Source organism: Dendrobates tinctorius, unplaced genomic scaffold (assembly GCF_039654945.1).
Source record: "Dendrobates tinctorius isolate UK_male_01 unplaced genomic scaffold, ASM3965494v1 ptg000145l, whole genome shotgun sequence".
Lineage (NCBI taxonomy): Eukaryota > Metazoa > Chordata > Amphibia > Anura > Dendrobatidae > Dendrobates > Dendrobates tinctorius.
Window position 1 is genome coordinate 7,277,758 of NW_027361812.1, and position 12,622 is coordinate 7,290,379.

Sequence of the window (12,622 nt, forward strand, 5' to 3'; positions counted from 1 at the left end):
TACGTTCCAACGGCTAATGGAGAGGTGTCTAGGCGATTGAACTTTGAAGCCACCTTTATCTACCTGGATGACATCATTGTGTACGCTGCCTCATTTGAAGACCATCTACGGAGACTAGAGCAAGTGCTGAGCCGTCTACAGAAGTATGGGCTGAAAGTGAAACCCCAAAAATGCCACTTGTTCCAGACTCAGATAGAGTACCTAGGTCATATCATTTCCGCCGAGGGAGTGTAGCCATCACAGGAAAAGATTGCGGTGATCAGAGACTGGCCGACCCCAGAGAACGTAAAAGATGTATGTGCGTTCCTGGGATTGACAGGATAACACCGTCGCTTCGTGAAGAACTTTGCTTGGGTGGTGCCATCATAATTTGAACTCCTGAAGGGGGTACCCCCCAATGTCAAGGGTCGATCCATCCGCTAGGAAGAAAGACAGGAGAGGGAGATCTGTGAGCTAAAAAAAAGCGCTAACTGAAGCCCAGGTACTGGCTTATGCAGACTTCTCTTTCCCGTTCATACTTCACACTGAAGGCAGCTTGCACGGATGGACTTGGGGCTGTGTTGTCACAGGTGCAGGACGGAAGAGAAAGGGTGATCGCTTTTGCTAGTTGGTCCCTTCATGATTCCGAACGCAACCCGGACAATTACAGCTCCTTCAAGTTGGAGTTGCTGGCATTGGTGTGAGCTATGACGGAGAGATTTGCAGAATACCTGTTTGGCTCGGAGGTGCTAGTACGTTCCGATAATAACCGCTGACACACCTGGAGAACGCCAAGCTAGGGGCCTTGGAACAGTGCGGGGTGGCCAGGATGGCAAAGTTCCGGTACCGAATCGCCTACAGGAGATGGACAGAGAACACGCACACTGACGCCCTGTCTAGAGCAAGACATGCACCTCCGGGGAAGAGTAGAGATGAATTGCTAGAGGAAGAAGAGGTTCCCCAATTCCGAAGGACAACTGGGACAGTGGAGGCCACACTAGACCAAATACAGACCCCCTGCCATGAAGGAGTATTGGAAAGATCTCGGGATGAATGGGTCCATTACAGCAGGAAGACCATGAGCTTGCTCTGTTCAGACACTGGGTAACATTGCAGAAGCTGCCTAGTCCAGAACAGCGGAGTTCTCTGACTCCCGAAGCATTGAAGATCCTCCGGCAGTGGGAGCGCCTCCAGATGAGAAAGGAGCTGTTATACCAGAAGGTTCAACTTCTGGGAGAATTGGGGGCTTCCTGACAGGTGGTGATACCGGAGGCAGTACTACCTACCCTGGCCACCGAAGCTCATGCAAAAGGGGCCCACTTCGGCCTTGAGTAAACGTTCCAGTGGCTCCAATGGTTCATCTACCACCCACGGCTGAGAGCAGCGGTCGAGGAAGCTTGTAGACTCTGTCAGGCCTGTGAGTTGGCCAAGTCCCTGGAACAAAGAGCTCCTGTGCAGACGATAGTAACCTCCATTCCCCTGGAATTATTGACCGTCGACTTTTTAACGATCGGGCCAACTCATCAAGGATATGACCACTGCTTAGTGATGGTAGATCATTTCACGAAATTTGCGGTGGTGACGCCAACCTGGGATCAGACAGCTGAGACAGCTGCGCATGCTATTTGTAAACACTTCATTCAGGTGTATGGATGCCCACAGCAGATCCATTCAGATCAAGGAGCTTGTTTCATAGGCAAATTGATGGATGCGTTGCAGTGGATCTACCTATTTGACAGATTACAAGCCACATCATATCATCCTCAGGGAAATGGGGACTGTGAGCGATTTATCCGCACTTTGATTCAGATGCTAAGTATTCTTGAAGATGACAGAAAAGCTAGGTGGCCAGAATACGTCTCTGAACTTGTGTGGATCTATAACAATCGAGTCCACCAAACCACCGGTTATACACCTTACGCCTTGTAGATAAGCCGAACAGGGAAAAAGTCACGAAGCTGGAACTGGATCCAGGGGAGGACTACCCATGGACGGGGGTGTCTACCTGGGTCCGAGAACATCGTCACGTCTACAGACCTTACATCGTCTGGTGCTGACACGGCTCCGGGAGAAGGAGCACTCTGAGAAGCTTCCTCTCCAGGGGACAGATCTTCAGGTGGGTGATCGGGTATTGGTGCTGATAGTGATGAGCCAGTATACTCGTTGCTTGGGTTTGTTAGGCAATCCCTGCATGTATTCAGGCCACAAATCATGCTGTTGCGTCGACAAAAACTAAATCTCCAAGCACGCCAAAATACTCAGAGGACACCCAAGCAACGAGTATACTCCCTCATCACTACTGATAAATAATAATTCCTTTATTAGGCCATGTGCACACATTGAGTATTTGGTGAGTTTTTTACCCCAGTAGTTGTAAGCCAAAACCAGGAGTGGAACGGTCAGAGGAAAAGTATAATAGAAACATTTGCACCAATTCTGCATTTTTAACTCACTCCTGATTTTGGCTTAAAAATACAGGGGTAAAAAACTCACCAAATACTGAATGCGTGCATGTGGCCTTAATCTGATATTGGAAAAAGGAAATACCAAGGGCCGTATTTCAGATATTAACAGACTTCATCTAAACATATTTTTTTAAAACTTCCACCGCCTTTATCAGGTGTTTTTGGTGATGTTATATATTTAGGCCTATAATAGAAATGTTTTATAGAAGAATTCTGTCTTCCACAGGAAGTTAAGATCACACTAGCTTGATTGTAAGGTATAATGAATGTGAATTACTAGACAGGGTTGAGCTAGATTGTTAGCTATACTGACATGATATGTTTGTTACCCTTAGGTTATTCTGTTTGTATGTGGTTCTTTATGTGAAGGTTGTTAATGATTGCAATTAGTGATGAGCGAGTATTCTCGTTGCTCGGGTTTCCCCGAGCATGCTCGGGTGTCCTCGGAGTATTTTGGCGTGCTCGGAGATTTAGTTTTTGTCGACGCAGCTGCATGATTTGTGGCTGCTAGACAGCCTGAATACATATGGGGATTCAATGACAAACAGACAACCCTCACATGTAATCAGGCTGTCTATCAGCCGCAAATCATGCAGATGAGACGACGAAAACTAAATCTCCGAGCACGCCAAAATACTCGGAGGACCCCCGAGCAACGAGTATACTCGCTCATCTCTAATTGTAATGTTTGTATCAAAACTAAATGAGAAAAAAATTGTTTCAATGAAAATGATTTTATTTAAACAATACAATACAATTCTGCCGGATTCCCAATGTATCGGCTTTGTCTTTGCTACAATAGACTAAAATGCCATTTCAATGTCTGTTTCTTTTAGTAGAATATGTTTCTAACCTCGCTACATAATAAATCTGCTCAATGCCTTGCAGCCCACTCACTTCCATCCCACCGGGGAGAAGGCTTATGCTCCACTTGTAATTCATGCCCTAAAACATAATTGAAAAGGTAGATGGCAATAATGTATGTGGAGATGCAAACCACTGTTCACACATAGAAAGCATTCATTTCTGTTTTCTTCCAAGCATTTTTAGCTTTTACCCATGCTGTTTTTTTTTTTCTTTTTTTTATAAAACGTGCTATTAATTCTTTCGGTGTTTTTACCGCAGTTTTTCCCCATTAAGATCACTAGTGGCGGAACATATTGAAATTCCGAAAAAACAAATGCAAATTCCGCTGCAGTTTCCTGCGTTCTCATGCCGACAGAAATGCACAGTTTTTTCACCTTCTTCAATTTCCTAATAATATACTGTTTTTTTCTTTCTAAAGCATAATCTTGCCTTAAAGAGTAATCATTAGTTTTTTGTAGATGAATGGTACACATGAAAATAAGCTTTGTAATATGTGTTATTAAAAAAAGATATCTGCTTCTTTCTCCTCCCGGACTGATCACTCGTTCTCAAAATACTCAATTCAAAGGGAAAATGTCTTCCGCAAGCGCAGTTTTTCCCATTACTGACGTAGGGATGGCAGTTGGTGCTCGTAAATTTTATGGATCTGGCAGCAAAAATGTCTATGTCTTCCTTTGGCTTCTCCCTACAATCTTATGAGCAGGAACTGTCATCTCAGTAATGGGATAATCTGCCATTAGTACTAAATACAGATTTTATCCATGAATTCGGAAAAAGAAAGAAAAACAGATTTCTGTGATAAGACGTATTACAAAGTTACTTAACCCCTTCACGACCAAGGGAATTTTCGTTCTTGCATTTTCGTTTTTCCCTCTCCTTCTTCCCAGGGCCATAACTTTTTTATTTTTCTGTCAAAACAGCCATGTGAGGGCTTGTTTTTTTTTTTTTGCAGAACGAGTTGTACTTTAGAACGACACCATTGGTTTTAACTTATCGTGTACTGGAAAATAGGAAAAAAAATTCTGAGTGCAGTGAAATTGCAAAAAAAGTGCAATTCCACAATTGTTTTTTTGTTTGGCTTTGTTACCATGTTCACTAAATGCTAGAAGTGACCTGCCATTATGATTCTCCAGGTCATTACGAGTTCTTAGACACCAAACATGTCTAGGTTCTTTTTTATCTAACTGGTGGGACGGAAATCCGTAGCGTCTCCATTTTTCGTGCTCTCGGGTCCGGTGAGGGCTTATTTTTGGCGGGCCAAGCTGACATTTCTATTGATACCATCTTGGTGCAGATACGTTCTTTTGATCGCCCGTTATTGCATTTTAATGCAATGTTGCAGCGACCAAAAAAATGTATTTCTGGCATTTTGACTTTTTTTCTCGCTACGCCGTTTAGCGATCAGGTTAATGCTTTATTTTTATTGATAGATCGGGCGATTCTGAACGCGGCGATACCTAATATGTGTATGTTTGATTTTTTTTATTGCTTTATTTTGAATGGGGTGAAAGGGGGGCGATCTGAACTTTTATATATTTTTTTAATTTTTTAATATTTTTTTTTTAATTTTTTTTTTACTTTTGGCATGCTTCAATAGTCTCCATGGGAGATGACTAGAAGCTGCCATAACCCGATTGGCTCTGCTACGTACAGGCGATGAACAGATCACCTGGATGTAGCAGAACTACTCACTTGCGATGAGCCCATCGGTGACACGTGATTTCAGGTGCGCGTGTTAATTGCCGCTGTCAGTGGGTTAACAGCCACGGGTGGATCGCGATTCCACCCGTGGCCGTTAGAGGCACATGTCAGCTGTTCAAAACAGCTGACATGTGCGGGAAAAGATGTGTGCTCATCGCCGGAGCCCACATCAAAGGGAGGGTGTCCGACATCGGCGTATTACAGCCAATGTCGGAAACGGGTTAAAGAGGTGTTCCCATCTCCAAGATCCTGTCACAATATGTAGTAGATGTAATAGTAAAAATAATATTAGCAAATACCTCCAATTAGAAATGTAGTATAGTTCTTCTGATTTGCTATGTTTCTTACCCCATGTGCAGGCATTGCAGGACCTTAGGTATCCATGGTTGCGACCACTAGCAACTGGTTAACTGTCACTATATCAGTTGTCGTAACCACGGATACCTAAGGTCCTGCAATGCCTGCACATGGGGTAAGCAACATAGCAAATCAGAAGAACTATACTACATTTCGAACTGCAGGTATTAGCTAATATTATTATTATTACACCTACTAGATATTGGGATAGGATCTGGGAGACGGGAATACCCCTTTAAATTGATGTGTACTATTGAATTATGAAATAAAAATTAGAAAGACGGTCACTCATTAGGGTTATGTTCACATGAAGCGGAGAACCTGCATCTCTTTCCCCCCGACGTTTTCCTTTTGTGGTGTTTCAGGCCTCACTCAGACGTCCCTTTTTGGAGTACAAGGGCTATCCCTGTTTTTCATGGATAACACGTTTACCTGTGATAGTCTATGGGGCCGATCACATGTCTGTGGTTTCTCGAGAACCAAGGGGAAAATCACACAGACTTGTCCAATTCTGATCCAAAGGGCAGATCAGAATCAGTAATGTAAGTCAATGGGTCCATGAAGAAATTATACCGCGCTCGGATGACATCAGAGTGCAGACCGATTTTCATCGACAGTCAGAACGGAAAAGGTGGAGAATTATTTATTTCTCCACCTGCGGGAAAAAAACGATGACAAAGTCAGATCAATGTAAGCGGACGTCTGAATGGCGCCTGACAGGTCAAGCCAAGTGGAAGTGATTTCATTATTTTTTTTATTATCATCTCGTGTCCTCCGTGCAGTTAATGACGCTGTTGAAGTGTGCGTTTTTTGGTGCGTTTTTTTTCCTTTTAGATTCCTATGGAAAGCCTGAAAAAAGGCATTTACGACCCGCTGCGCTCAATCTGCACAATGAAAGAAAAGGGAAAATGCAGAAAGAAATGCAGCAAAAACGCATTGTCAGCTGTGCCTGTCCCTGTGTGTATGGTGTGCGAGTCTCACTCCCACCTTTGTGATCCATTAGCCACTCTCTGCTCTAGAAGCTGCTGGGGTGTTGTAGAAACACGTGATCTCTAATCCCCCCCACACACAGACACACTGCTCCCCCTCCTGGACTGTGGAGGAATGGTTCAGTCCTGCAGGCTGCTGGATGCTGCGGGAATGTGAAGCATCAGTGCTGGAGGAGGAGACCCCGGAGCAGCACCATGACCCAGGGGAAGGTAACCGGGACCCCCTTATACCGGGCACGGGTCACCGTCCGTACCCTGTCATAGAGCGGACAGTGTAGACAGCGGCCAAACCAGCGATATGTTCCGCAGCCGGGTGACGCCGCTGATAAGCACCTAGCTAGCATGACTGGGGAAACAGCGGCTGGAGACGGGAGGAGAGAGGCGCTGCGTCACCAACGGCGGGAGCTGGCCACACAGGGGTTAACCCGGCCTGCCACTGCGACCCCTCTATAGGAAGGAAGGACCCTCTATACCAGCAGTGTCCTGAGGGGAGAATAGCTATCTGTAGAGACATTACTACAAGATTACATTATCTATCATCTGTCTGTCTATCTATCATTTATTCTTCTATCATCTATCTATTATCTATTATCTATCTATCTATATATATCATTTATCTATCTATCTATCTATCATGTATCTATCTGTCTATCATCTATCTGTCTATCATCTATCCATCTATTTATCTATCATTTATTCTTCTATCATCGATCTATTATCTATCTATATATATATCATTTATCTATCCATCATCTATCTATCTATCTATCTATCAATCATCTATTATATAATTATCTATCTATATATTATCAATATCCATCTATCCATTCTATCTATCTATTATCTATCATCTATCTTTTTATCTGTACAAACTTGCATAACTTAAAAATACGAGATAATACTTAGAAACGAAATAATATTTCATTTTATCGTGCACAATTAAACAAAAAATGAAAAAGTGTCAAAATCGCCAGTTTCTACAGTGCGCCCTGTTATTCTGAGGGTAATACTATCATCAATTTTGGGATCCCAGCGCCCGACACACAACAAAAATGGGTCCCATCTACAAACAGGTTATGAATCACTAAGGCTAGCTTCACATTTGCGGTTGAGTCCGCAGCCGCACGCAGAGAACACATGCTAATGCTTATGCGTTTGCGTTCAATAGGACCATGCTTGTTCCACTGGAATTTCCTGGACACAAGCCACGCCCAGTGGGCATGTCTTATGTAAATTCTGGCGTACCCTTGCGTTCTCATAGACAGTAATGCGTTTATTTACGCACTTCATCAGCATGCGGATGACTGCGGATATTTGATGCCACAAAAATTGCAACATGATGCGTTCGCCGCGCCCCGCCGCACACCGCGAAACTACATACACAAACACATGCAAGCGCATATCCCTGCGTACACCATGTTAAAGATAGGTACGCATGGCGCATGCGGATGTATGAGGATGAAATGCTGAGCACGCAACCGCAAATGTGAAACCGGCCTAAGATAAAGGAATGGGGTATGTAACGCTGTGATTTCTAGGCTAATAGTTTATCTAAATTGGAGATCACTTAATCCTCCATCACACGTTCATATAAAACAGATACATAAAAAAACGGTACCGGTGTAATCAGTGTGTCATCCGTGTGTCCGTTTTTACCACCAGTGTCATCAGTGTGTCCGTTTTTACCATCAGTGGGTCTTCCGTGTGTCCGTTTTTACCATCAGTGTCATCCGTGTGTCCGTTTTTACCATCAGTGTCATCAGTGGGTCCGTTTTTACCATCAGTGTCATCAGTGGGTCCGTTTTTACCATCAGTGTGTCATCCGTGTGTCCGTTTTTACCATCAGTGTCATTAGTGTGTCCATTTTTACCATCAGTGTCATCAGTGTGTGCGTTTTTACCATCAGTGGGCCTTCCGTGTGTCCGTTTTTACCATCAGTGTCATTAGTGTGTCCGTTTTTACCATCAGTGTCATCAGTGTGTCCGTTTTTACCATCAGTGTGTCATCCGTGTGTCCGTTTTTACCATCAGTGTCATTAGTGTGTCCGTTTTTACCATCAGTGTGTCATCCGTGTGTCCGTTTTTACCATCAGTGGGTCTTCCGTGTGTCCGTTTTTACCATCAGTGTCATTATTGTTTTTCCAGGATAGATAAATAAATGACAAAGCTTCTCTTACACTTTGCAATGTGAATCGCATAGAGCACACTGATAACACACTGATAACACACTGATAACACACTGATGCCATCCGTGTGCTGTACATGTTTTACACAGTCCCATAGACTAGTATTGCCATGCACATGTCCCGATTTTTTTTCCCTTAGACACTGAGGAATAAATCACCACATGCTCGAGTTTGATCCAAAATTCAGATTGCTCTCAGCCATGCAAGACAATGAGTGCCTGGGAAACATTGGACTGTACTCTGATGACATCTGAGTGCAGTCCAATTTCCATTTTTTTCTCCATCATCTCATCTGAGAGAATCAGATCGCACTGTGCTCACACTCTGATCAGAGTGTCATTTGCTTAATCTTCCTGATTCTCTCGGGCCCTGTGGACGGCAATGTCTGAACCAGTCCCGGAACTCTTGATCTAATCTCGCCAGCTTCATAGACATATGTGAGGGGGTGATGTTTGCTTCAGAAGACCCCTGGCCGTTCTGGACATAGTGGTCCGTATTCGGATTGTGTATGTTGACATGTAAAACTGGCTTTGGGGGATATTTAAAGGAAACCCGTCAGCTGATTCATGCTGCCGGATCAATGACCAGCATGAATCATGTCACTGTCAGCACGATTGTAGTTGCATGTCTCACTCTGCCGTGATGAAGTGTTTCAGATAAAACAACCTTGGGACTATGTGTCTTGTGTGACTGGTCCCCACCCAGGGTGGATAAAAATCAATGTTTTTTTTAAAAAAATCAAAAAAATCGGATTTTTTTGATTTAAATCGGATTTTTTTTATTTAAATCGGATTTTTTTCAATAAACTGCTTTTTAAGGAAAATATTTTACATCCAAAGGTTCTTCCATCATGAGATAAAGCTGAGTTGTTTAACTCAGTAGAATAAAGGCTGTATATGTGTAACATTCACAATGCCATGCTCTTCCAGAGGTTTCTGTAGGATTAGTGGGCAGTTTCTCTCCTATATTATCACAGACGCTCTCTTTACTTACGCAGTTCTCAAAACTGAATTTGACTCCGCAGAGGTCCCAGCCTCTTCTTCACGGCAAAAATGTTACAACATGAACAGAGTTGAGAAAAAGACCTTAACCCTATTGTTCTACAAACCTATGAATACAGAATCAACCCCTTCAGTGCCAAGTCCAAGAAGTTAGACAATATGTTTCTGATTGTTTGGAGTGGAATAGATCTGCAAAACACAAGAAGAATGTGAATCTAAGTGTGAGGAGGAGGAAGGGCAAGCAGACAAGAAAATGAAAGTGAAACTTTGAGCACAATACTGCAGCATAGCCACAGACAGACAAGTCTGGATCTGTTTGTGTGTACGATCTGAGGTTTATTACATTCTTTCCTTATAATGGCAGCAGGCTGTAAAAGAGACCCAGTTTGGGAATATTTTAATGAAGCTCCTTCGCCTATCGGTAAGGCAGGCATGCGTGCAAAATGCAAACGATGCAACAAAGAGATGCAAGGCCTGGTGGCGCGAATGAGGCAACATCATGAGAAGTGCGGTGATGAAGATGACCAAAGAAACACTTCTGAACAGGCAGGATCTTCAGGTTGGTAAACATTTTTATTGAATCCTATTTCTAAAGACTGAACTGTCATGTGTGAGAAAAATTATATTTCTTATTATTACTGCATGTTACTGTCATTTGGTAAAGTTATGAAGAAAAACAAATATTCCTTTTGGGGCAGGGGCAGTGATGTGTTGTGTACAATAAGCAGAAATTGTATAAACAATAAAATAACAGCATTGACTTTTTTTGTTTAGGGGAATTCATGGATTCTGGAAACTATCCACCTCCAAGATCACCATCATCCTGTTCTACAGTTTCAGAGTTATCCATCCAGGATAGTGCTTCATTAGCAGCATCATCATCAGACACCCACAGCCACATATCACCATCACCCAAAAGGAAGAAAAAACCTTTACCTCCTGGAACCACCATAGATAGGTTTGTGATAAGAACTAGCAGATTAGAAAAAGAGTTGATTGATGAAAAAATTGCCCAGTTTATTTATGCAACGAACTCTTCTTTCCGTCTGACTGAGAACCCACATTTCATTAATATGGTTCAGTCACTGAGACCAGGATACAGTCCACCCAGCAGAGCTGATGTTGCAGGGAAACTGCTGGATCAAGTGTATGACAGAGAAATGGAGCAATGTGCAACAGCTCTGGAGGGTAAAATTGTTAACCTAAGTATTGATGGGTGGAGTAATGTCCACAATGATCCTATTGTATGTGCTTGTATAACAACAGAAGAAGGTAAAGTCTTCCTTGCATAAACAACTGATACGTCAGGAAATGCACACACAGCAGAATACTTACAAGAAGTGGCAGTAAAAGCTATAACGACATGTGAACAAAAATTCAAATGTCTAGTACGCAGTTTGGTCACTGACAATGCTGCAAACGTATCCAAGATGAGAAGAGATTTAGAAGAGCAGGGAGGGAATACAAAGCTGCTAATAACATATGGTTGCAGTGCTCATTTGCTGCACCTCTTAGCCAAAGACTTAAGTGTTCCAGAAATAAAGGCTAATGTTGTTGAAATTGCTAAATACTTCCGTAATAATCATTTTGCTGCAGCAGCTCTGAAAAGGATGGGTGGAACCAAGCTAACGCTCCCACAAGATGTTAGATGGAACTCTGTGGTGGACTGTTTTGAGCAGTATATCAAAAACTGGCCTATTCTGATGACACTTTGTGAAGAAAATCGAGATAAAATAGATGGCACTGTCACGGCCAAAATCCTCAACATTGGGCTTAAGAGAAATGTTGAACATATGCTGAGCTTCCTGAAACCCATCTCTCAAGCTTTAAACAAAATACAGAAAAATAGCTGTTTTTTTGCAGATGCTGTTGAAATTTGGAAGGAACTGAGTGAACACTTAAAAACAGAACTACACATGGACAGAATTAAATTACAAGCAGTAAACAAACCAATGGGATAAGCACTGACTCCAGCTCATTTTTTGGCAAATATTGTCAATATCCAATATCAGGGTCAAAACCTAAGTGCTGAGGAAGAGGAGTTAGCTATGACATGGGTATCCAGCAATCATCTATCTTTAATGCCAACTATAATAAACTTCAGAGCTAAGGGGGAACCATTCAAGAAATATATGTTTGCTGAAGATATTTTAAGGAAGGTCACACCAGTAAACTGGTGGAAGTCACTTAAGCGCTTGGATTTAGAGACTGTTCAAGTAATGATTTCACTTTTAACAGCAGTAGCTTCTTCTGCAGGCGTTGAAAGAATATTCTCTTCCTTTGGACTCATTCATTCTAAATTGAGAAATTGGTTGGGACCCAATAAAGCAGGAAAGCTTGTTTTTCTTTTCCAGATTATGAACAGGAACAAAGAAGAAGATGATGAAGATGACGACAAGTGAGCTACAGAGGACAGCAGGGACAGTAGTATTTAAGTTTTTCATGTGTCGGCTGGGCTGACAGTCTAAGTTTCTTAAAATATATATATATTTTGTTTAGCCAAATTAGTTAACAAACATGGATGTTTGTTTAAGCAAATAACTTATGCTGTAATGTTGTTATTGTTTCAGTTGAATAAATCTATTTAAATTGTTATTAAGGTCAGGATTATTTTTCTCCTTCCTAAGTACAACAGAACAGTGGTGTCCAAATATGAATGATTAACCCATTAAACTGGGGAGAAAAAAGTAATATAAAAAGTGATTCTAAAAATCTTCATCTACTTGCATGTTAAAGTAGCAAGAACTAGTTTAGGTAGAAACTTTGATTTAAATCACTGATTTAAATCAAGCCTTACTGACTAGTGATTTAAATCGTGATTTAAATCGTGATTTAAATCAGTTAGATTTAAATCAAATCCACCCTGTACCCACCCCACTCACCATGACTGACAGGTCTCTACCTACATAGATATAGAGACAGTGATGTGTATGGCCGGCCTCAGATTTCAGTCATCCAACTGTGCTTTTGCCAGAGAACATTACAGATGTTTCCAAATACTCTTTTTAAGACATTTGTTTGTAAAAGGAAGTTTCTATTAACTAGAGCGCTGCTGTCACTCTCCCTGGATGTCTCGGA

General features: G+C 42.2%; 1 protein-coding gene across 1 annotated transcript in view; it reads left to right on the forward strand.

Annotated features, from left to right (window-relative positions):
- The first annotated feature begins 6,421 nt into the window (after positions 1-6,421).
- FAIM2 (Fas apoptotic inhibitory molecule 2) overlaps positions 6,422-12,622 on the forward strand; it is a 59,083-nt gene continuing 52,882 nt past the window's right edge. Inside the window, exon 1 of the mRNA XM_073546144.1 lies at positions 6,422-6,568. Coding sequence (XP_073402245.1) covers positions 6,554-6,568 — 15 coding nt within the window. The 5' untranslated portion in view covers positions 6,422-6,553. The remainder of the gene's footprint in view (positions 6,569-12,622) is intronic.